The sequence below is a fragment of the Bos indicus genome, chromosome 12 (assembly GCF_029378745.1).
Source record: "Bos indicus isolate NIAB-ARS_2022 breed Sahiwal x Tharparkar chromosome 12, NIAB-ARS_B.indTharparkar_mat_pri_1.0, whole genome shotgun sequence".
NCBI classification, from domain to species: Eukaryota; Metazoa; Chordata; class Mammalia; order Artiodactyla; family Bovidae; genus Bos; species Bos indicus.
This window is the reverse complement of record NC_091771.1, coordinates 2,359,601-2,386,731: the sequence shown is the minus strand read 5'-3', so window position 1 is coordinate 2,386,731 and position 27,131 is coordinate 2,359,601. Positions and strand designations below refer to the sequence as shown.

The window sequence follows — 27,131 nt, the reverse complement described above, 5'->3', positions numbered from 1 at the left end:
CATTGCCTCAGTCTGATCATTCACAGGAAAGCATGCAGAGAGCGTATCTGCAACCACTTAACCTTCATCAACCAACATTCATGCACACTCATTAACATTTTTTTTATCCCACTTTCGAGCATGACACAGCTCATACCGGAATAATAACTTGCTGATAATTGTTCAAGACAACAGCTGGACAGGCAGAGTGCAGAGGTGAACACTGTCATAGATTATGGGGTACAGTAATGCATTACAATTAGTATAAAGACTCATATGCTCATTTTCAATAGTTTTCAAAAAAAGTTAAGAAAATGTCATTAGCAAAAGCAGCAATTCTAGCTTTAACTCTGCATAGCTCACTCCCTGATTCTTTTAACACTTTACGGTTTTGAAATAAACTGATGGCAAGCATCGACCCTAGTTACTGTGCCACTTCATCAATAGAAGCAATAATTCTGATGCAGCAACATCAGACACTGGAGAAGGAAATGGCAACCCACTCCAGTGTTCTTGCCTGGAGAATCCCAGGGACGGGGGACCCTGGTGGGCTGCCATCTATGGGGTTGCACAGAGTCGGACACGACTGAAGCGACTTAGCAGCAGCAGCAGCAGCAGCAGCAGCAATGATCTAATTTAAAGACTACCAAGAGAAAGGGACAGTTTCACAACATTCTAATAACATTTTTTATAATAAATCTCATAAGATTGTAATTATTCAAAAGAGTGGGACTAAATCCTATGCTTTAAATATGGGAAGTCAGAGAAATAAACTAGTTATCACTGAAGAAACGTGGAATTATATTAATAAAAAAGGACTCTTAGATATAGAAGAGAATGTCATTGGAATATCCAGTCCAATTCCCAGTCATTAAAGCTTCGACAGCTATTCTACTTCTTTGCCATGATGCAATACAAATAAAATGAAACTAATATGATAATGATAAAAACGTTGCCATTTTTGAAGTAATGGGAATCAGGTTTCATGCTAGGCATTCAATAGACACAATCTCATAATAATCCTTTCAGTAGCTATTAACTCTGTTTTTCAAACAAGAAAATTAAAGTTAATCTGAAAAATATTGTGAAAATTTATCCAAAGTCGAGAAAAATCTGGGAGACGGAATTCCTTCCAACCAGGCAATCTGATTCCAAAGCTGAAGCTTTTCACTGTTAATTTCTACCTTAGAATCTTGCTTCTGTTTCCCCTATTTCATTCTAACATTCTGGTTGCACAATTGTTAGAATAAGAACTATCTCTGCAAGGTTATTATTCCAAGATGTAGTACTTAAAATTCCACAGTTTTCTACTCTTCTCATGTTCAAGAAACTTGCTCTTAACATTCATAAACTCTCAGGACACCCCTGGCAGTCCAGTGGTTAGGACTCCGTGCGTGCACTGCAGGGGGCACACGCTTGATCCCTGATCAGGGAACTAAGATCCTGCAAGATGCACGACACAGCCAAAAAAGAAAAAAATGATAAAATCTCTACACCTGTACTTCTACCGAGTTTCCTGCTGACACCCAATCAATCTTTATTTCTCTCACCACCCAGCTTAGATTTTCTGATCAAACTTCTTAAGGTAGTTCCTATCATATTGTTTCTCTGTCTTACTTATTCGACATTTAATCACAAATGTCTGGGAGGTGGATTTATTTCACATTTAAATACAATGTCCATTTCGCTAGTCCTATTTCCAGTTAGTGATCACTGCTGAAGGATATCACATAACCTCCACTGGGATCCACTATGCATTAATGATACAATCTGAAATAAAACCTCAGTAACATAACCCAGGGGTCAGAAAACTACAGCCCCATGGGCTAAGGCCTATCTGCCACCTGTTTTGTACACAAAGAACTAACTGGAACAGAGCCATCCATGACTACTAGTAAACACAGAGTCTGTGGCTACTTTTGTACTATAACAGCACAGCTGCATGACTATGCCAGTTGCTCTACAGCCCAGAAAGACTAAATAATTATTCTTGCCTTTTACAGAAAAGCTTTCCCATACTATGCTGGAGATCCATAATAGCATCCCAAGCCAACTGGATAAAAACGAGTTTGTCTTCAGCCAAAAAATCTATAAACATCAACCTAACTCATGCTATAAACCTAAATCACCTCATGGCTCTGCACTTCTTTCAAAAGTCCATCAGCCAATAATTACCTAAACCTGGTTTACTATAATCCACAAATCTCTCCCATCTATGCATTCCCATGGAAGTATTATAGATTCAGATCTTCATCACTAATCCCCCATTAATTATATTAGTGTCTTAACTGATATCCCAGCCTATGGACTTTCTACTATGACACAGAGCAGCACAACACTAAATTTTCATGCTAAAGCATAGATTATATCATGCTATACTTCTATTCAAAACATTCCAACCTTTGTGACAGAATTTAATATATTTAATATTTTAAATTAACTTATATATAAACAAGAGACAGACCAAAATTTAAATCCTTAAATTTGCACATAAAGGCCTCCATAATATAAACACAACTCTCTGTACATTCATCTTCCAATGACACTGTCCCATCCCTCTCCCTATCTCCAGAGACTAAAGTTCACTCCATCAGCACGTGAACCTCCAAGCCCACATATTTGCCAAACATGCCCAGCAAACATGTTCACAGTCTCAGCTCCACCACCCTCTGTATTCATTTGCTCATCCATCCAACTGGCTTATTAAGCTCAATTAATATAAGACACTGACCTGAGTAAAGGGAAAACAGAGGGGAGAAGACATAATTCTGCCCTACATGTAAAGATTACAATCAAATATGAAAAGCAAATATTAAAAAGAAAATACAAATTTTGTTTGAATCACAAGCCAGTGTTATGAATGAAAAACAATGAGCAATATGAGATTGAATTACAAACCTAATTTGGAAAGTCATAGAAAGCATTTCTCTAAGAAAATGACACTAAAGCCAAAAGACGAATTATGTATGGGGTCAGTAAGGTGAAGCTACCTCCTTTATAAAGTCTTTTCTAATTACTCCGGTGTAAATCAACAGATTTTAAAATGTCTAATAGTTGTGATATAATGATTTGATGTAATATGGTCAATCAAGATATGATAAAAGCTACTTAGCAGAGAAACCATGTGTGAAAGCAACAAAAAATTATACTACATATACAAATATTAAAAGGATAAAAGGAAATATACTCAAGTCTTATGATTAACTCAAGAAGGGTAGTGGTATTTAGGATGGTATTCTTTTCTTCCATTCACTTCTAAATTTTCCATAACTTAGTTGTTTTATAATGAATAAATGTTAGCAGTTTAAATAGTCAAGAGTAATTATCTTTATACAGTTTTAATAAAGACATAAGTAATATTTTGTTACTTATTAACACATATGTACTACTTCATAGTTATAATACAAAATAACCCACAAAACATTTATCTTTCATGTAAAATCTCAAGCTTCCCAATTATAACCATTTGAATCTTATACTACACTTCACTCAATAAATTTGTTATAACTAAATTTTATTTGTATCCTGAGGTTTCTCTATGTAATTAAAGCTTTCATTAGCCTCTATAAAAAAAGAAGTTAACATCCCTGACTTTCTTTTCTGTGCCCGAATCTTTATAAAAGGACAGTTCTCAGTAAACTCTTAATATTTTTACAACTCAAAATCAATCAGATCAGATCAGATCAGTTGCTCAGTCATGTCCGACTCTTTGCAACCCCATGAATCGCAGCACGCCAGGCCTCCCTGTCCATCATACTTATCAATAAAAAATGAAAATAAATGTTGGAAGGATATGGATAAACTGGAACCCATGTACATTATTGGTGTGAATGTAAAGCAATTCAGCTGCTTTGGAAAGCTGTTGGATGTTATTCAAAAATGCCAAAATGAGCTGAAAACCTATACTCAAACAAATATATGTACACAAATGTTCATAGTAGCACTATTCACAATAGCCAAAAGGAGGAAATAGCACAAATCAAGCAAAGAACAGGTAAACAAATCATAACACATTTTTGCTGTTCAGTTGCTAAATCATGTCTGACTCTTCACAATCTCATGGCCTGCAGCACACCAGGCTTCCTTCCCTGTCCTTCACTTATCTCCTGGAGTTTGCTCAAACTCACATCTGTGGAGTCAGTGATGCTATTCAACCAACCCATCCTCTCTGTCAGCCCTTTCTCCTCGTACACTCAATCTTTCCCAGCATCAGGCTCTTTTCCAATGAGTTGGCTCTTTTCCAATGAGTTAGCTCTTCACATAAAGTGGCCAAAGTATTGGAGCTTCAGCTTCAGCACGACTCCTTCCAATGCATATTCAGGGATGATTTCCTTTAAGATTGTCTGGTTAGATCTCTTTGCAGACCAGGGGGCTCTTAAGAGTCTTCTCCAGCACCACAATTCAAAGGCATCAATTCTTCGGTGCTCAACCTTCTTTATCCATACATAACTACTGGAAAAACCATAGCTTTAACTATATGGACTTTTGTTGGCAAAGTGAAGTCTCTGCTTTTTAATATGCTGTCTAGGTTTGCCACAGCTTTCCTTGGAGGAAAGGAGGACATTATTCAGCCACTAAAAGAAATCTATTTCTCTCAGTGGTGCAGTCGGTTAGTGCATCTGGCCGTCACAAAAGGCTGCTGGTTTGAGCCCACCCAGGGGCGGAAACTCAACATTCTGGGTTTCCTTGATGGCTCAGTAGTAAAGAATCCACCTGCCAATTCAGGAGACACTAGTTCGATCCTGAGTTGGGAAGATGCCCTGGAGAAGGAAATAGCAATCCACTCCAGTATTGCTGCCAGGGAAATCCCAACGACAGAGGAGCCCGGTGGGCTACAGCTCCAGGGGTCACAAAAGAGAAGGATACAACTTAGCAACCAAGCAACGACAAAAGGAATTTAATATTGATACACCCTACAATGTGGATGATCCTCAAAACTATCATGCTGGAGGACGCCAGATTAAAAAAGTCACACATTGCATAACCCCATTTAAATGAAACATTGAGCTAAGATCACTTTAGACACAGAAAACAGACTGGTGGTTGCCAGGATGAAGAGGAAGAGACAATGGGGAGAAACTGCTGAGTGAGACAGGGTTTGACTTGATGGAAGTCATCTGTAACTAGACAGAGGCGGTGGTTGCACAACACTGTAAATGTACTGTAAATGTACTAAATGCTGCTGAAAAGCATACTTTAAATCAGTTTATTTCACACGACGTGAATTGTACCCCAATTAACAACAACTAAAAAATCAACATCCAACAAAGGAGCAATTTTCAGGAAAAATAAATGAAAAAATAAATAAATGAATTGTTACAATCTGTTTGCTAACAGTTGTTCTTGGGGCTGTTGATTCAAATCAAGGTTCATCCAACAATAACAGCATTTACCTAAACTCTTTCAACCACCTTCTATTCTCTTAATTTTTTACCTGATTTACAAAAGAGTCTATCACTCAGCAGAGCTAAAGTCATCAGTGGTAGAGTTAATTGGAATCTAGATCATTTAACCAACTCTACTCTCTTTGCAAAATTCCCCATGGTTCACTAGGTAAAGAATCTGCCTACAATGCAGGAGACCTGGATCGATCCCCAGGTTCGATTCAACCTGGGTCTGGAAGATCCCCTGGAAAAGGAAATGGCAACACACTCCAATGTTCCTGCCTGGAGAATCCCATGGACAGAGGAGCCTGGCAGGCTACAGTCCATGGGGTTGCAAGAGTCGGACACGACTTAGAAATCTACTGATCCAAAATTCCTATTTGTTTAAAATTTAAAAAGACAATTTGCTTGAGGAAGTTGAAATTATTATATGTCTTCTTTAAAGGAATGAAAAACCGTTCATTTCAGCCAAAATTAATCTGGTGCCCACTAGGTGCCAGGTGGCAGAGGATGAGATGATTAGATAGCACCACTGACTCAGTGGACATGAACTTGAGAGAGTTTCAGGAGACAGTGAAGGACAGGGGAGCCTGGCATGATGTAGTCCATGGGGTCACAGAGTCAGACACAACTTAGCAACTGAACAGGTGCCAGGCAAGTCTCCTAGGTGCTTAAGACACATTAGTAAATGAAACAAAGCGCTCTCCTAAAGGATTTAATTTCCAGTGAGGGCACAGAGAGAAAATGATAAATATGTACCTCATAAATAAGTAATAATTATGATGTTAAAAGGTGATGAGTGGGGAAAAAAATGAAAAATAAAAGGGAGAATTGGATTGAGGAGGTCACGGAGGAACACACAGGCTGACAGAACTAAACTGGGAGATAAGCATAAGAAACTCACTGAGAAGGTGACATTTGAGTCAAGACATGGAGGCAGTGGGGGCTGACCCAAGCAGTTACCTGAAATAAGAGCATTCCAAGTAGGAAAGAGCCCATGCAGGAGTGCCCCCGGCATTTCTGAGGTGTACCACAGAGGCTCTGCAGTCCGGCTGAAGTGGAAGAACTGAGACGAAGGTGGGAGCAGAGGGAGTGAGAAAGCTAGGGGGCAGGAACGAGGCCTCCAGAGCTCTGGTGCATTCCGAGTAGAAAGGACTGGCTGGTCCCTGTGATGGCAGGCGTGGCACTGCACGGAGGAGGCCAGGAGGGCTCTCCAGTGCTAACCTGTCAATGACACACTGGCAAGAAGGCGGCAGCAGCTCCCATGCGGAATTTTCCTAGAAGCCAAAGAATGGGTAGGGACTGCAAATTAAAAAGTGCAGAGTAAGTGATGAGGACCCAGAGAGGGGCAATGAAACGCACAGCCAAATTTAATGGAAAAGTAGATCAAATGTACTGGAGTGTGGTGCACAGAGCAGAAAAACAGGGAGAAGTATACAGCTAGAAATAAGTTTAAACCTGAATGCAGAAAGCTACAAATGTGAGACAGGGAAGGCCCGTTTTCTTTGACTCCCTTAGAATGTGTACACACATGGGAGATGATTAATGTGACATCTCTGCTGCTGCTAAGTCACTTCAGTAATGTCCGACTCTGTGCGACCCCACAGACGGCAGCCCACCAGGCTCCCCCGTCCCTGGGATTCTCCAGGCAAGAACACTGGAGTGGGTTGCCATTTCCTTCTCCAATGCGTGAAAGTGAAAAGTCAAAGTGAAGTCGCTCAGTTGTGTCCAACTCTTAGCGACCCCATGGACTGCAGCCTACCAGGCTCCTCCGCCCATGGGATTTGCCAGGCAAGGGTACTGGAGTGGGGTGCCATTGCTTTCCCCGGTGATATCTCTAGAGATGATAAATCTGAAGATAGTTTACATTACTGTGTTGAGAATAGAAAGACTACGAGAAAACAATATGAAAAAAAAAAAACGCTGTAAGAAGGTGACTAATGAATGAAACAGCTACCACAGCTTCTAAGGCTGACAGGACTGAATTATGCCATTATGTGCCATTATGCCGCACTGCAGTCAGGGAATGGGTCTCGGGTCACCGCGACGCCTGTGTGCAGGGACTGCCAGCCAGGCCCTCAGCGTGCTCACTTCCAAGCCCATGTGCAGGGACTGCCAGCCAGGCCCCCAGCATGCTCACTTCCACATCCGTGTGCAGGGACAGCCAGCCAGGCCCCCAGCATGCTCACTTCCACGTCCGTGTGCAGGGACTGCCAGCCAGGCCCCCAGCATGCTCACTTCCACGTCCGTGTGCAGGGACTGCCAGCCAGGCCCCCAGCATGCTCACTTCCACGTCCGTGTGCAGGGACGGCCAGCCAAGCCCCCAGCATGCTCACTTCCACGTCCATGTGCAGGGACTGCCAGCCAGGCCCCCAGCATGCTCACTTCCACGTCCGTGTGCAGGGACGGCCAGCCAGGCCCCCAGCATGCTCCCTCACCTTCCTCTCCCACCTTTCCTTCAGAGTCTCAGCAGGAGAGAGAGGCGTGAGCTCCAGGCATGAAGTCAAGAAGAAATGAACCCCTGACTTTCAACGCCTTTCTAAAGATGCAACCTGGAGACTTAGATTTCTAACTGCTCAGGGCCTAAGCCTCTCACATGAACAGACAAAGGCCGGACTCTTACAATGTGAGGCCTGGGCCCACTCAGGAGCTGAGCAAGCACCTGTTTCCCCTTTTCTTGTAAGTCAGCTCCTTTCTCTCACTTCTTTTTGATTCTAGCAGCTGTGAGGCCTTCTTACAATCCTAGTATAATGAAGAATAATGAGAAATTGTGATTTATTGAGGTTGTAGGTTATGCCTATTCATCATGAACACATTCACGAAAATAGCTCCTTTGATAAAGCACACCTCAGAGGTACAAAAGTGGGCTTGGGATCATGATATCCATTGCCTAATCTGCACTCAACAATCTAGCTGAGGAAAAAAGATGGTTCAAAAAAACAAAAACTAATCCACTGATTAGTCATTTTTGGACTGACTAGTCTATGGAACAATATATTTTCAGATATATACACACGTGTGTATATATACATATACATGCATATACGGTAAATCTATCACAAAAGTACTATTACCACATTGAACCTGACACAGACTGCTGTTTTCCTTCCTATTGGTATTGAAAACACTGCTAAATCTGCTTAAGTCTAATGGAAATACAAATGAGTGGTCAATTTTTAAAGTTCACATTCAGGGGAAGGCGCCAAGATGGCGGAGGAGTAGGACGGGGAAAACACTTTCTCCCCCACAAATTCATCAAAAGAGCATTTAAACGTCGAGTAAATTCCACAAAACAACTTCTGAATGCCAGCAGAGGACATCAGGCACCCAGAAAAGCAACCCAACTCCTCGAAAGGAGGTAGGAAAAAATATTAAAGACAATAAAAGAGACAAAAGAGGGAGGGACGGAGTTCCGTCCCGGGAAGGGAGTCTTAAAAAGAGAGAAGTTTCCAAACACTAGGAAACCTTCTCACTGCCGAATCCGTGCCGAGCTTTGGAAGCACAGAGGACAACATAACAGGGAGAAAAAATAAATAAACAATTAAAACTCGCAGATTGCGAGCCCTACGGTAACTCCTCCAGCGTAGAAGCAGAGCAGACGCCTGCATCTGCCATTAGCAAGCGGGGGCTGGGCAGGGAGGCACGGCGCGGGCTGCATCACTGAGAGTGGGAGTCTGGCCTGAATACCCTGAGCACTATCTGAGCGAAATAATTTGGGCTAGCAAACCAGACTGTGGGATATCTACTATGCGAAAAGCCAGCCCTAACCTAAGACACCGCCAGCCCGCGCACGGAACAAAGGACTAAACAGAGGTAGCCGGCTGCAAACTTTCCCCCTCCGGTGACAGGCAGCCAGAGCCGGAAGGGGGCAATCACAGCCCCAGAGAGACATTATCTATAAAATTGGCTTCTTTGCTAACTAAAACTTATTGGGGGTCTGGACGGTCAACATCTGCCTGAGAAGGTGCGCCGGTTTTACACCCAGATAACCAAGTGGCGGGGAGGCGATAAGTTGCAACATTGGCACTCGCCAAACACCTCATCACCTGAGCTGCTCGGACCTGGGAAGAGCACAAAACGCAGCCCCAGCTGAGTCTGCGCCTCTGAGGACTACCTGAGTGCCTGAACCTGAGCGGCTTGGACCTGGGAGGTGCATGCAACCCAGGGCCAGCCTCGGATTGTTCCCGGCGGAACAACCTAGAGCCTGAGCAGTGTGGGCAGGGAGGCTACATGCGCCGTGAGCGGGGGCAGACCCAGTGTGGCTGAGGCACTGAGAGCGCATGCCAGTGTCATTTGTTTGCAGCATCCCTCCCTCCCTCCCCATAGCGCGACTGAACAAAGAGAAGAAATACAGCTCCACCAACCAGAACACCGACACAAGCTTCCCTAACCAGGAAACCTTGACAAGCCACCTCTACATACCCACACACAGCGAGGAAACGCCACAATAAAGAGAACTCCACAAACTGCCAGAATACAGAAAGGACTCCCAAACTCAGCAATTTAAACAAGATGAAGAGACAGAGGAATACCCAGCAGATAAAGGAACAGGATAAATGCTCACCAAACCAAACAAAAGAGGAAGAGATAGGGAATCTACCTGATAAAGAATTCCAAATAATGATAGTGAAATTGATCCAAAATCTTGAAATTAAAATGGACTCACAGATAAATAGCCTGGAGACAAGGATTGAGAAGATGCAAGAAAGGTTTAACAAGGACCTAGAAGAAATAAAAAAGAGTCAATATATAATGAATAATGCAATAAATGAAATTAAAAACACTCTGGAGCCAACAAATAGTAGAATAACAGAGCAGAAGATAGGATTAGTGAATTAGAAGATAGAATGGTAGAAATAAATGAATCAGAGAGGATAAAAGAAAACCGAATTAAAAGAAATGAGGACAATCTCAGAGACCTCCAGGACAATATTAAACGCTACAACATTCGAATCATAGGGGTTCCAGAAGAAGAAGACAAAAAGAAAGACCATGAGAAAATACTTGAGGAGATAATAGTTGAAAACTTCCCTAAACTGGGGAAGGAAATAATCACCCAAGTCCAAGAAACTCAGAGAGTCCCAAACAGGATAAACCCAAGGAGAAACACCCCAAGACACATATTAATCAAATTAACAAAGATCAAACACAAAGAACAAATATTAAAAGCAGCAAGGGAAAAACAACAAATAACACACAAGGGAATTCCCATAAGGATAACAGCTGATCTTTCAATAGAAACTCTTCAAGCCAGGAGGGAATGGCAAGACATACTTAAAATGATGAAAGAAAATAACCTACAGCCCAGATTATTGTACCCAGCAAGGATCTCATTCAAGTATGAAGGAGAAATCAAAAGCTTTTCAGACAAGCAAAAGCTGAGAGAATTCTGCACCACCAAACCAGCTCTCCAACAAATACTAAAGGATATTCTCTAGACAGGAAACACAAAAATGGTGTATAAACTCGAACCCAAAACAATAAAGTAAATGGCAACGGGATCATACTTATTAGTAATTACCTTAAACGTAAATGGGTTGAATGCCCCAACCAAAAGACAAAGACTGGCTGAATGGATACAAAAACAAGACCCCTACATATGTTGTCTACAAGAGACCCACCTCAAAACAGGGGACACATACAGACTGAAAGTGAAGGGCTGGAAAAAGATTTTCCATGCAAATTGGGACCAAAAGAAAGCAGGAGTCACAATACTCGTATCAGATAAATTAGACTTTAAAACAAAGGCTGTGAAAAGAGACAAAGAAGGTCACTACATAATGATCAAAGGATCAATCCAAGAAGAAGATATAACAATTATAAATATATATCCACCCAACATGGGAGCACCGCAGTATGTAAGACAAATCCTAACAAGTATGAAAGGAGAAATTAACAATAACACAATAATAGTGGGAGACTTTAATACCCCACTCACACTTATGGATAGATCAACTAAACAGAAAATTAACAAGGAAAAAAAAAAAACAAAAACATGTATCTATAAAGCTCACTAAAGCAAAGCACAGTAAAATGAGGTATGGCAATGAAAGGCGTTAAATTTATCAAATAAAAAAAAAAAAAATAAAGTGCTGAAAAATTAAAAAAAAAAAAACAAACACTAAAGTTCACATTCACTTTTATATAGCTAGATAAGATTTTAAGTGAAGCTAAATAAAACTCAGGAAAGTTAAAAAGTATTCAAAACATGAATAATTGTTAAACAGAAAAACACAAAAGCTCTAAAAACAAATGTCCCTTATTCAAAAACAAACACAATGATCCCACTGGCTATTTCAACTCTTCTGGATTGAATCTTACAGTAATGGGACCAAGAGCACCAAGCTCTCCCACTGAGACCTGAGAAACCCTGAAAAATAATTGGCTCTCTAATTGAAGAAGAAAAGAAGATTAAAGAAGGGAGAAGAGCCCTACTTCAGGAGGAATGAGTCTAAGGCAATATGATGACAGAAGAGGACACTGGCAAGTAACTAAGAGACAACAATTAAATTAAAATAAATTGCTTTTTCTGTGTGAAATGCAGCTGTATTAGATCTTTTGATAAATGTGATTTCTCTCAGTGATGAAATTTCCCCAATTAAACTTTTTTATATATATTTTAAATTATCTAGTGAAATATGCAATTATAATCATTTATATGTTCATATCCATTTGTAGATGCATATTAGGTTTGAGCATTATATAAATATTCTTCAGATAAAAATACTGTTGTGAAATGTCATAAAACAAACTGTACTTTAAAATATAACTAAACTTCAAAGTGAGAGAATTAAGTTTTTCAAGAAGGCAATACAGAAACAGTTATCTCCCAACAAAAGTTTGTAAGTTAAACAATATAACACATTTCTTTTTCTAAATTAGAAAATAATTAAATAATAATAATTAAATGATAACAACTGAAAGTCAAGAACCAATTTGCTTATAGATATCAGTGGCTCTTTACTGCAGCTTTCTGAAGGGTATTTCTGAATTGGGAAAAAAGTAAATATATATATATGCAGAATTTATTAATATCTTAGAAAAAAATGAAATTAATTGTATATATTACAAACTGGAAAATATACAGTAGGATATGGTACCTGTTGCACATTAATTAAATATAGTATATTTAAATAAAGAAGAGGCAAATTAATGCCTGGCTCTTAGACATGATATGACGATTTTGCCTAAGGCTTTGGAAAGGCACTTAACTATGGTAACAAAACCATGTTAGTGTGATTAGTAAAGATCCACAGATCAATAAATATTTAGTGAACAGAACAAATGATTTAAATAATTAAGTCAAAATGCCCCTGGACCCAAAAATAGCATTCCTATTAAGGGAACGCAGAGCTAAAAGGAAACATATAATTTTAATGAGCAGAATCAACAGGGTCAAGTATCTTGTGAAATGTTGTACTTTACGGCCTCCTAAGCCCTGTTCCTGTGGTTGCGTATGGATGTGAGAGTTGGACTGTGAAGAAGGCTGAGCGCCGAAGAATTGATGCTTTTGAACTGTGGTGTTGGAGAAGGCTCTTGAGAGTCCCTTGGACTGCAAGGAGATCCAACCAGTCCATTCTGAAGGAGATCAACCTGGGATTTCTGTGGAAGGAATGATGTTGAAGGTGAAACTCCGGTACTTTGGCCACCTCATGCGAAGAGCTGACTCAGTGGAAAAAACTCGATGCTGGGAGGGACTGGGGGCAGGAGGGGAAGGGGACGACAGAGGATGAGATGGCTGGATGGCATGACTGACTCGACAGACATGAGTCTGAGTGAACTCCGGGAGTTGGTGATGGACAGGAGGCCTGGCGTGCTGCGATTCATGGGGTCGCAAAGAGTCGGACACGACCGAGCAACTGAACTGAACTGAACTGAAGCCCTGTTCTTCTCTGTCAAAGATTTCCAAATCCTAATTCTTGGAGCCTGTTTTATACGTCACCTTACAAAGAAAAGAAAACTTTGATGATGTGGTTAAGGTTAAAAACCTTAAGATTAGGAGAGTCTCCCTGATTATCCAGATGGGCCCAATTTAATCACTAGTCTTTAAAGAAACTTTCCTGATTTAGGTCAGAATCTGAGAAATACGTACTCAAGGATATCAGGTGAGGGAGGCTCAGCTCACTGCTACTGGCTTTGAGGAACTGAAGAGGAAGCCACAAACTGAAGAATGTGGGAAGCCTCTGGAAGCTGGAAAGCAGGGGACAGAGTCTCCCTAAGAGCCTCCAGAATGCAGCCCTTGATTTTAGCCCAATGAGACCCACACAGGACTCTAACCTACAGAACCACAAGACAGTAAATTTACGTGGTTTAACCTACTAAATTTGGAGAAATTTGTTAGAGCATCAATAAAAAACTAATACAAAGCCCCATCTGTGAGCATGAGCATAATGATTCCCTCCTGCTTTGCCAGCTGGGCTATGCTGAAACTGGGGTGAAAGACAGGAAACAGAGGAGAAGTTAATCTAATGTCACTGGATACTGAATTTGCCATCCCTGGGACAAACCACCAGGCTTCTTTTAGTTAAAATCACTTTTAACTGAGTACTACTTCCTGCAGGCAAACTTCCTTTTCTGTATTCATCAGAAAAGACTAATTTACATACACTAATGCAGCATGTAAATTTCCAAGTTCATCTGCCAATCTCATGTTTCCAGGCTGTAAATCATTCAGAGATAAACACTTTTCAGAGTTTTGCCTCCCCTATTATTACTAGACAGGCTATTGGAGAAGAAGAAATACAATAGCCATTTTCAATTACATTCTAAAGACATTTCTTTATGTATTTCTTCAATTTGTCACCTGTTTAGGAAATAAGAGTTAGGCTAAATGATATGTATAAAAGACAGTGTTATACAATTGACCTAAATAATTTCTTTAGGTTACATCACAGAGCTGGAAAAGAAGAAGAGGAGGAGCCTGTTCTTGAGAAATGATCACTCCTCTGAACCTCTGCTAGCGCTCTATGAAACTAAGAAAATGAACAGTTCTCATCTTTCCTGCAAACCCTGCAGGGATTTAGGCCAAAAGCTCTACTTGGCACTCTGATTTGCCTATCAACTAAAGGCTCCTTTTGCCTTAAAGAGGGGTCTCCAACCTCCGGGATGCAGACGAGTACCTCCTGTCAGATCAGTGGTGGCATTAGGTCAGAAATAAAGTGCACAATAAATCTAATAAATCTGGTCCACGGAAAAACTGTTTTCCACAAAATTGATCCCTGGTGCCAACAAGGTTGGGGACTGGGACCTTAATGCATCCCAGTTCCACAAAGACATTAAGCCATTCATATCACCCTCATTAGGCTGAAACTATAAATAACCATCAAGCATAATGAATTACTAACAAGATCCAGTAAGGTTTTATAAAGAACTGAATGAGCTTTCCAAGATCATTTTCATCAGCTCAATAATCTAAAACAGATTCACACCAAGAAAACCAAAGTTAAAATTTTCAGTTATTAAAATTATACATCGTCGGGCACCAGCTCCATTAATCACTCAAAAACTGAAAGAAAAAAAATACAGAAAAATTTTTAAAAATAGGGAAATAAAGGTCTTTACATTGATTCAACAGATCCTTCTCCACAGAATCTTAATAAAGTATTTGACAGTTGAAGATGTATACAAAAATCAAAGAAACAAGATATACCGACTGGTATTCTAGAAGTCTTCATACGTAACTACTACCAGAGGTCCATTAACAGAGCAGTTTAGAAAGCTTCACTGGAAAGTGAGGTCAAGGTGAAGGGAGGTCATTTAACTTGTTACTATTGTAGAAGATTCAGAGATGATACACAAAACAAGGCAAGTAAAGATGAGCCTGCGTTCTCAGAATTTAAGTTCAGCTAATATTTCTTGAGCAACTACAATGAACTGGGCATTGCAAAAGATGTCCTAAAATATTCATTATACAATCCTCAAAATAACCTTATGAGCTGGATCTTATCTCCTACATTTTAGAGAGGAAAGACCTACAGCTGTAACGGCTGGGGTCACACACTTGTAGCTGAACTCCAGTCTCTCACTTCTTCCACACACTCCACAGCGTGATGTTAGTATTTACAGCTCAAATACTTACAGAAGTGAAAAGAGGTACCAAATGATGAAAGATGGTCTTAATAAAAAACGGCAGGTTTTTAAAGCCTTTAATATAAATCGTGGGATGAGGATGAACTGCTGTGGGGCAGTGGTAAGGTGGCAGGAGATGAGAGGAAAATTATTTTAAATCAAAGAAGAGCACTTTAAATAAAACATAATAGGATTTCTTTTAATCAGAGAAGCAGCATGGCATAGAAGAAGGAGCAATGACTTTACACTCAGATCTGTATTCCATTCAGAGTGGCAGCTCCTTTTAGCTGAACTTCACTTGAAGAGCACAACTTTTTCTTAAAGATAAAATGTATGGAACATTTGCCTGGGGTGCTTCACAGGATTGCTTTGGGGAGCAAATAAAATGACATAAATGAAATAAACATTACTTTTAAAAAGGACACATTATTAATATTGTTGCTTTCTTATTGTCTAATTAGGGAGTAAGTTTTATATTTGTTCCACATTTGATACATGTTTGTATTAACAAATGCCTTATTTAATAAATGGATGTCCAGATGTTGGAACCATCATAAAAATTACTCTAAGTTGGATGAAATATCTCATTACAAATAACACACTGGGCCCTTCAATTACAAAACAAGCAAGCCCAAAAGCCACGTACATGTGAAGAGGTGGCAGGTGAGGGCAGGCCCCTGACCTCAGTCTCACCTGTACAGTAGGGCCTGCAACATCTGCTGGCACGGACCCGTACTGCGATCAGAGAGGTAGACCCCTTCTCTTGATTTTAAATGCATAAAAAGTACATACTAGTTCTAAGGGAGTAAACTGTTCTCAAATGCAGTTATTAAAACACACTGAATGCCAGTTTGTGGACCAGTCACACATCTGACAACCATGGAGATGGGATGCTCAGATCTCCCTTCAGAAAAGAACTTTCCAGTCAGCTACAGAAAGAGCACCCTGAGCTCACAGGCTACGAGCCACGAGCCCTCCCGGCCCCTCCACAGCTGGAGCCCCAGCCAAGGCCCGAGTGTGGCAGGAGTGCCCAGGCCGGCCAGCAGGCTCCAATCCGGGACCCCCCCCCCCCCCATCCCGCCCCAACACGCATCCTGGGCTCCAGGGCTGAGAACTTCTCAGATTTGCAGGACAGTCCTGGTTCTTCCTGCCCAGTCCTGCTCTCACCATCTTTTACCCTTCACATCCATTACCCACTGCTTAACTCTTAAAAATCCCTCCTGTACTTCAACATCTCAGCATTTGTTTCCAGGAGAACCCAACTGACAAAATAAGATTTTTTATTCAAGTCTTAAGTAACAAAGTCTAGCTGACAGTCTAAAAATTTATATGCTAATGTTGAAGTAGTAATGAGTTTCAGTGATATTTCAATGTACCTGAAACAATTCTCATGTGATATAAAAGTACACGGACTTCCCCGATGGCTTGGCAGTAGAGAATCTGCCTACAATGCAGGAGGTGCAGGAAACACAGGTTCGATATCAGGATTAGGAAATGCCCTGGAGGAGGAAATGGCTACCCACTGCAGTATTCTTCTCAGGAGAATCCCATGGACAGAGGAGCCTCACAGGCTTCAATCCATGGGGTCACAAAGAGTCGGATGTGACAGAGTGAATGCACCCACGCAAGATGCAAAGTACACACAAATACATTACATAATGTAATGTATTCCATTACAGATAGAAATGGAATAGCTTCTGCTCTGTTTATTGTTTATAACTGAAGGAAAAACTAAATATTGATTAGAGGTTAGTGAAAGTAATGATGTTACTTTTATTTTTCTTATCAAAGTTCATAGACTCCAAGTTAAGAACTCCTGGGATACAGCGTGTCTAACTTTGAAATATCCACTCTTTTAAGGCACAGACATGCACTTGGACAAGTCAGACCTGTGATAAACAAAGGTCTCTAAACTAGCATTCTCCTCAGATGCCATGACATTCATGAAAGCTTATTCTATACATAGAATATGTTCAAAGTTTGAAAGTATATGCCCAAATGACCTGAAGTATATGCCCAAATGAAGGGGAGCGGGAGGAACACCCAGCTTAACTAAACACACAAATACATAATCCAAATGTAACTTAGGAAATTCAAGGTTACATAATTATAATAAAGTTATCTCCATGAGAAATTTTCTTTTTTTTTTTTTTCCTCTTACAAATAAACTTAATACACTGTTTCTTATCGAATTCCTATAGCTTGGAATTCAGCAAGGAGCACCCATCTCCTATAACTCTCCTACCACGAGCCCACTCCCTGCCTGTGCTCCAGAGATGGATCAGGTACAGTGCTAACTCCACGTGATTCTCGGTCTTCAAAGCCTGGCAAGTGGTGTGTGTGGAGGTGGGCCCAGGGATGAGAAGGGGCAGGAAAGAGCAGAGAAGAGGGGAAGTGGTGAATGGCCAGATTTACAAAATATTGCTTTAGATTAAAATAACACACTCAGAAGGAAGAGCCTCATTTTTATTTTCTGGAGAATAATACTGTGCACTAATTATGTGGGAATCCTGAGCAATAGAACATACTGCAGACAAGGCAATTGCAAAGTGTACATTGAGTAATCAGACGGTAACAAGAGATGCCAGTGTAAATGAGGAAGAAGGCAGAAGATGCAGGAAATGGACGAGAAATCCTAAGAGAAAAAATCCTAACAGATGATGACAGAATGTAACAAATTTACAATTTTGTTAAGGTGCACCACAGAAAACTGCTACCAGAAATAAAATACCAAGATGAATTACTTGTAAAACAGGAGACGGCACTGCCCAATCTACTGCTAGTCAAATGACTCTAGTCGAATCCAATGCCCTGATACCATTCCGTTCTCTGATGGAAGAAGAAACAAAACAGAGAAAAAAGGAAAGGGGGAAAAAGCCGCGTTTATGGGCACACACTCCCCAATACTATATAAGCAAATCCAACCCTCCTCCCTTTCTGTTTACAGCATCACCACAGTATATAAGAAAACATGTCTACTTACAGGGACTTTTAAAGCTTCTATCACAACATGCCAAAGGTATGCTGGGTAACTAAGCATGTGACTGACGCATTCTGTGGACCTGAAAATTGCCTGTAGCTCTAACCTAAACAACCCCTTTCTATACCCTCTCTCTCTAGGTTTCCCTCTAAAGCTTTCAGAATAAATTCTGGTTTCTTTTGCAATACAACAGAGAATACAATTGGTAACAATGAGATACTCCCTAATGGTGAAACAAGCATGACATTCCTGACCTACCTCATAATTTCCTTAAAGTTGTTTTCAGATTCAGTCACACAGACAAAAACCAAAACAGATCCCTAGAAAAATATTTAATTCTCCACAAACTTCCTCCCCAATCTTCCTAAATTAGTGTTTGTCAAATGTCTTCAGAAATCTGCAAGATATTGAAGATATGTTCATTTTGGCATCATTTCTATATTAACATGCCCTCAAGAACCATATTTCTCTGTTACAAATTATATTGTTCATCTTAATGCAGGCTTTGGAGGTAGTTCAGGATTTTTATACACTTTGGCTTGTACAGAGTAATAAATTGTGTTTCAAACACAAAGACACATCCTGAACACAGCCAAGTCACTGGGATAATCCATGGTTTATCACTCTCTACCTCAATACTTTGTCCACTGAACTATGATGTCAGAAATCTAAGCTTGATTTGTTTTTAAGTACATAATCCATTAACTGTTTCCATATGCCATAACTGTTCAGTTGAGAAATTATTTATAAACCAGTTTATTGACTCTATCTGGCAAAGAGGACACACCTGTTATAAAATGTGATTACTTCAGAAAGCTAACAATTGTGGAATCACATTTTCATAATTAATCAGTCTAAACGAATTAGACTATTCATATACTTTCAGAAAGCCCTTTAATCCCTATTAAGTTAACAGTTTGTGAATAATGAATGTAATTAATATTAATTTTACTTGATAAATCCAACACCAATAACCTGTTAGTATACGTTAATCCATTTGCCAACAGCCTGTAAAAATTAACCACCAGATGCTTCCAATCTGGTAAAAAATACACAGGTCATTAGCATTATTTTGATGATACCAAATGTTCAGTATATGAATATTGTGATTAAATTTCTGAGAGATATATAAACAATGCTCTTTCATAACCTTGTTAAGTCTTAGCAGAAGCCTGAAACAGTAAAACATAGTCGTCTTTTCTATAATCAAGATGAGCACTGGTTATCTCACTCCTGGTTGTTACACTTCAGCTGCGAACTTGAGTGCACAGCACCGAGGCCACAAGGCCGTGTGATCCTAGGGCCAAGTCCACCTCCTCACCACAGTGTCCCCCGTGCCAAACACAAGTCTTCACATACGATATGTCCCCTGTAAATACTTGAGGTGAACAACTGTAGATAAACAGGATAGAGAAAAAGCAGGAGAAATTAATGAGGCAGATGAGAAAAAAAATATATGATTAGGAAAAATGCCAACATGTTATTTTCAAAAGAATCTAAACTATAGAAAACTAAGATTCATCTCAAAAGTTTAGGATGGAGAGAACCAAGAAAACTAAAGTGAGATACTTACAAGGGAAATAAAGTATAAAAAAGAAAATGATATAACTGAATCAGAAAAAAATATTGATTTCATAGGAAAGGACTTAGGAGTTTCTGTACTCCTTATGACACAAAACACGTTCCTATTGAAGCAATGGTATAAAAGTCATAGGAAGGAGATTAGTTTAAAAAGCAAAATAAGTAAAATCTAACTGGAAAAAAAGAGAAGAAAAATAATAAAGAGCAACATGAGTTAAGAGGAAAGGCTCAACTCTCTCAAGAACATCTTGCTCCATCTGTGAGTTGATGGGGCAGGGTGGTACTGTGTGGTTACAATTGTTTCAATCAGCAGACCAAGAGAAAAACCTCAGAAGAGATGCAGTAAAGATTAAACAAGGTCACATGAAGACGACCCAGTTCAGGGCTGGCATACCACAAGTGCTCAACAGGAATGATTAGTTCCTCTTCCTTTTCTGGGTATGAGCCCTCTGAAACCCAATTATCTTAACCTAAATGCCTCATAAACCTAAAGCGTTATAAGACAAAGAACCATACTTGGTAACAAAAAAAAATAAAGAACATGAGAGAGAATTCCAAGGTTCTTTTTAAATTACTGGCTTCAGTTCTGTTTTTTTTTTTTTTCTTTTTCCTTTCTGCCAATTTCAAATGCACAAAGACTGGTGTCTACCATTTAAAATGCCTGGAATGGAAATAGAACTGCCTTATGATCCAGCAACCCCACTGCTGGGCATACACACTGAGAAAACCAGAAGGGAAAGAGACACGTGTACCCCAATGTTCATCGCAGCACTGTTTATAATAGCCAAGACATGGAAGCAACCTAGATGTCCATCAGCAGATGAATGGATAAGAAAGCTGTGGTACATATACACAATGGAGTATTACTCAGCCATTAAAAAGAATACATTTGAATCAGTTCTAATGAGGTGGATGAAACTGGAGCCTATTATACAGAGTGAAGTAAGCCAGAAGGAAAAACATAAATACAGTATACTAACGCATATATATGGAATTTAGAAAGATGGTAACAATAACCTGGTGTACGAGACAGCAAAAGAGACACTGATGTATAGAACAGTCTTATGGACTCTGTGGGAGAGGGAGAGGGTGGGAAGATTTGGGAGAATGGCAATGAAACATGTAAAGTATCATGTGGGAAACGAGTTGCCAGTCCAGGTTCGATGCATGATGCTGGATGCTTGGGGCTGGTGCCTTGGGACGGCCCAGAGGGATGGTATGGGGAGGGAGGAGGGAGGAGGGTTCGGGATGGGGAACACATGTATACCTGTGGCGGATTCATTTTGATATTTGGCAAAACTAATACAATTATGTAAAGTTTAAAAATAAAATAAAATTGGAGAAAAAAAATAAATAAATAAAATGCCTGGAATGGAACATTCACCTTTGTAATCAGAGAAAGAGCCTTGGTTCTTAGTCCAAAGAGGTACTACAAGTTTAAAAAAAAAAAAAAAAACAAGCAAAACACACCTTTTCTCTAAAAATCCGTTAATTTTTCAGTAATCTGAATCCTGTGTCCTTCCTGCCAAACTGTGATGCAAGCCAACAATCAATCAACCCATGTTCATGCCTCTATCGCCCCCTGCCTGCTAGAGAGGGGAGAGCAACTGCATTTCCATTCTGAATTCTGCAGAAATGACAAAACTGATTCAAAGAAAAGTTTGGCATCATGGGAAATAGGCAAAAGTTGCAGCCAGGCCATGAATAAAGGAACAAGGAGCAACCTATCCAACACCCCTGTGTCTTGTCTAAGTTTTCCAGGCACCTTTGTCTTGCCTTCCTTTCTTGTCTTTCCTATATCTACACAAAGTCCTGTCCTTCTGAAAGCATTAACAAATGATCTTTTCTAATAAAATACTAATCAGGCCAAAAAGCACACTTAAGGCTCCTCAACTAATGCTTTCTAGGAATTATTCTTTAAAATCCTGACCAAAAAAACAGTCGCCCTCACAGCTTGCCTCCTGTTGGCATTGTAAGATGTTGGCATTGCCCAGCATTATGACCGTGGGCTTCCTCATTTTTCCAATGATCATTTATATAATGTCACAGAAAAGAGGAAGCTGCATTTGAGTTGAAAGAAAAGATGTCGTAGACCTCTGCCAGCCTCTAAGTCAAACTGAAGAGAGATTTGGGGCTCTGGGGATACACGCAGAGTCAGAAAGATACTGAAATATGGAATATTCAAAAAAGGATCATCATTTCCTCACCTTAACCTTTACAACTGATATTAGATTGAGCTAATGTCTATTTTTTTCAACCTTAAATCATAAGGCTAAAGTTAGATGACTTAAGAATTTTTTAAAGGTCCAATTATTTCATTTAAGGCTACACTACAGCTAAATTGAAGGCATGCTAACAAGTTTCCCTTTTGAGCCTCATTAATTAAGAAAGTAATCAGAGTACAGAGAGGAAAAAAAGAGTAGCTGGATGGCAGTATTACTTAAACAGCTTTTAGATATCACCCTTTCCACCTACAAGAAAAGCAAAGGGAAAACTAATCAATTCCAGATTATGAAATCTGAAATTCTGAAGTGTTTTACATGCAAATACACATTTTAACTGCCATATATTTTCCTTGATTGCCTGAAGAGTGCACTAATCTTTTTTAAAGAAAATTTTGATTCTCCATAATCAAAAGGTAAAATTAAGATCTGCTTACTTCACAAGTTTTACTAGGGTTAGCTTACTAAGAAATTCCCCTGGTTTTCAAAGATCAAAATATATTATTTTTACTATTTTAGTCAGGAAAAATGGTGTTTCAAAATATCTGATAAAGGCTTTGGATTTAAAACAAATTCTAGAAATCTAATTTACAATTAACCTGTTAGAGTTTCTAACATATTATTTTTTAGAAACAGTTTCTAATTTTAATTTAGAAAGCATTTCAAAGGAATGCAAATGATGTTTTTGGTATCTGCCAGCACCCCTTGGTTGCTGTGATGATCAAGTTAAATCAGATACATAAAGCCTCTGGCATGGTACCTAGCACGCAGTAGGCACTTTAAGAAGTCAGCACTTCAGTCTACACCAAGTATTCCCAGCTCTGTCCAATGCAATCTCTCCCTACCACCTCTCTGTTTGATGAGCTCAGGGATATAAGTGGCATAAGTCTGTTAAAAGGTTCCTTTCTGAAAAATAAAAGATAATGCCTGATGTGAAGGGTTTGTACTACAAATCTAGAATGTATTACTCAAAAATGAAATAAACAGTATATGTAAGTATCAACCCTGAAACATAAATGGTAGGCCCATAACAAAATCAAATTTCAGACAAGAGTAATTCCTAAATATAATTGTTAAAAAGAGAAAATTCACAGTGCATAGGTAGGTAAAAGCTATCTGTGGGTAGCTCTTGAAAATGAATTTCATTGTTCATAATGAAAAGATGATATAATCTACTCACAGACTCTATTTCAAGCTACCTTTCAAGATAATCTATAAATCTGATAATTTCTATCCCATATGAGCCATACTAATTAATTACATGGTAGTCACTGCAACATTAAAGAGTGGGAAAATTATGACTAGAGGAAGACTCACACTTTGATTTTGTTCTTCTATTTCTCATTGACTAGAGGGAATTTTCGGGAGAAGGCAATGGCACCCCACTCCAGTACTGTTGCCCAGAAAATCCCATGGATGGAGGAGCCTGGTAGGCTGCAGTCCATGGGGTCGCGAAGAGTCAGACACGACTGAGCGACTTCACTTTCACTTTCCACTTTCATGCACTGGAGAAGGAAATGGCAACCCACTCCAGTGTTCTTGCCTGGAGAATCCCATGGATGGAGAAGCCTGGTAGGCAGCAGTCCATGGGGTCGCGAAGAGTTGGACACGACTGAAGCGACTTAGCAGCAGAGGGAATTTTCATATCAAAATTTTCTCTGAAAATATCCTCCTTTATGAAAGTCTAACTGAGAATATCTTCAAAGAAGGTATCGTGTAGAAATTTTTTAACTCTGGTATTAATCATTTGCATTTTAAAAATTGCTTGGTTGATCCTCTACATAAAAAAACTAACTTCATTTATCCATTATTAATGTAAAAACATCATTTATAGGATACAAATAATACTATTGAAAGCATCTAAAGAGTTGCAATATTAAAATACTAAAAGTAACAAATAAGCAAGATATTAAACTTACCTTTTGGTTGGCAACAAAACGTATTCTCAAGTTTACAAAGCAAATCCACACTTTCATACTTATTTTCATTTGCTTTTACCCAGAAACAGTCTTCAGTCATTTCCTGAGGTCTGATCTGCAGTCAGAGAGAAGACAGATTCACAAACGGTTGAGTGTATCATCTGTCCCCTACCCAGTCACCATCTACACACCCAGTATCCCAGAGCTGCCAGCAGATATTTATGGAGTAATCTCCATAATATTTTTTACAAAGTGTATTCAATGAAATACAAGTTCTGTAGAAAGTTAAGGTGTTATTAGGGAAAAGGGTTAAAAAAAAAAAGGTTCCACTCTCAAATAGTTGGGGACTGAAGCTGAATGCAATGAAGTTTGTTCTTTCTCAGTTATACTTCTCCTAATCTTTAACAATGCTCAGTTTATGTGATCCGTGAAACCATCTTTCTGCAGGATTCTGAATTCCTGTGTCTCTACTAAATATCCACCTCAGCCAGCAAGTAATAATTTTTGCAATAGCTACCAACATAAAAAAGTTCCTAAGAATACTAACTTTTCTGTATTTTTTAAAACATTTCAAAATACATGGTATAATCATGATAATATTAAATTATGTAATGTATGTATTTAAATGTTATGTATGCATTTGATTATAAACCAAATCCCAGTCAATTATCATAGACTCCTACACAATTTATAAACTAGAAAGCTTTAGTCAACAGTAAAGGGCTTTAAACTCAACACTTTTCTTAAAAGAATTCCTGTTTATTTAATACCATTTTGCATAAGGTTCCCATAGGAAATTATATACCAGTAAATACAAATTTAAGCTTTAATCTAAGAAATAGTATTATTTCTCTACTTGTTTCTGTTATACCTTTAACCAATTTAATCTTCTCATGCTGGTTTCCAGTTTAAATTCTTTCTTTGGTTTTAACCCAAAAGGCAGGATCTGTGGAGGTGGAGCGGTCTGTCCAGTGAGAAGTCCCAGCGGAGGGGGCGGGGGCACAGGCCCTCCGCCAAGCGGTAAGGGCAGCCCCGGGAGCGGGGGTGGGGGCGGCGGTGGGGGCGGCGGGGGGCGGCGGGGGGCGGCGGTGGGGGCAGGGCTGGAGGGCCGGTTCCGTTTCCTTCTGAAGGAGGCAAACAGGTACCAGGTGGCAAGGCACCAAACTACAGGGGAAAAACAATAAGAACCATGACAAAGAGCTCTCTACAAGGCAGGTCCAAGCATACGTTTCTCAAAAATTTTGTTTGAAACCAAAAGTTTCTCAAAAATTTTGTTTGAAACCAAAAACAACTGAATTTCAGTAATGCCATGTGGTTTAACCTACAAACAAAATTTCAACAAATTTTTTCCCCAATTTAAGAGTATTATTATAGCTTTTGTTTTCTTAAAAATGTAACTGCCAGAAAGATTACTCCCCATTTTAAGGCAGTTATGGTCATGTGGGTGGAAATGTCCAAGAGGCGAATAGTGACCCGGGTCTAAAAGATCTGCAAGTCAGCAGTCTCAAGAGGACAACTGAAGAAGCCATTTGTGCAGGTAACTTCACCCAGAGGACGGAGCATGAGGAAAGGTTTATATACAGAATTCTGTGGGACACCAGCATTTAAGTTAGTAAAAATTAAAAAAAAAAAATAAGATCCAGAAAAAGAGAGGGAAATAATATTGCCACATTGCCCTTGAGGAAAAATTAACTAAGATTCTTAGTAAGACCTGCAAAAGCAAGACACGACCTGGTTACCAGGCACTTCTATCCTTATGCTTCTGTTGCTTAATAAAAATAGATGCATTTTTACTACCATGAAGGTGATAGGAGTTGAGAAATAATTTTTGTGATGATGATTTCCTGAAACTAACTTCAACTCTAAGCCATATAGCTATATAAGTATTAATAAATCATTTAAAAATTTTATGGTAAAATTATGGAAAGTAGATTATGCACAAAGGCCTGAAATCAACATCCAAAATCAGCAAAAAAAAAAAAAGAAAAAGTATTTAAGAGAAATTGAGACCACAATCAAAAAACATGCCTTATCAAAAACATTACATATAAAGAAAGAATCACTTTAGTGTTGGGCTGGGTTGCTGTAATAATGGATACCACAGCCCTTTGAACGTTAAGGATGTATGTACATCGTACTCACATTCAATAGGCATTTATAGTTAACAATTAATGTCTTAAAACAAAGGTATAGCTGCCTTTCTGCTCTAGACTTTGATGAGTGTGATTGAGAATGTCACTGCTGAGGCCAGACACTATTATCACCGTGCCCCCAGTCTGTGCCCAGCGTCTAACAGCACTTGGCTGTTAAGTGACACAAGGAATGAAATCATGGATAACAGAACACATTTTATTCATAACCTTTATCATCAGCACAGCTTTGATCAAAGAGAAGTATATTAAGACAAATGCAAATATTCCATGAGAAATACAAACTAATCCAAAGAAAGGATTTGTCATTTGTTCTTCAAAACTTAGTATGTGGTCAATGTCAAATCTCTAATAACAGGCTTTCTTCTGATAGACATAAACAGAGGTTATCACTGTACACAATCTAAAACAACATAGGAGACCGCTTGATTTAATCTGTTTCAAAATGTAAATATATTCCCGTTTTATATAAAATCATATGCAACAACAACATATTCAAACACAGTGAATATGTTTTCTATAAACTAAAATTTTCTAGCATAGATTTACAAGAAATGCTTCAATTAGGAAAAATTAAAAGAAAGGAAAGTCTAAATTTATACTAGCCTGGACCAGGAAAAAATTGTCATGAATATTTCAGTGTCTAAAGCTCAATCTGAAATATAGAAAACACAGCCGAATGTTTCTTTAATATGAGGGAGAGGGAACCACATAAGAAAGATGAAAACTTTCAACAAACTGTGGTACCTTCTCTTGCAGCACTAGAGAAAGATGATCACTGAGAATTTTCTTAAAGAAAGATTCTATTTTTTTCCCCCAAAATTGAACACTAACAGATAATTCCTAGA

The 27,131-nt window shown here is 39.2% G+C and overlaps 1 protein-coding gene across 1 annotated transcript in view; it reads right to left on the bottom strand.

Annotated features, from left to right (window-relative positions):
* Positions 1 to 27,131, bottom strand: part of DIAPH3 (diaphanous related formin 3) — a 565,391-nt gene that overhangs the window by 326,655 nt on the left and 211,605 nt on the right. The window contains 3 exon segments of the mRNA XM_070799979.1: positions 24,134 to 24,248; positions 25,005 to 25,207; positions 25,210 to 25,297. Coding sequence (XP_070656080.1) covers positions 24,134 to 24,248; positions 25,005 to 25,207; positions 25,210 to 25,297 — 406 coding nt within the window.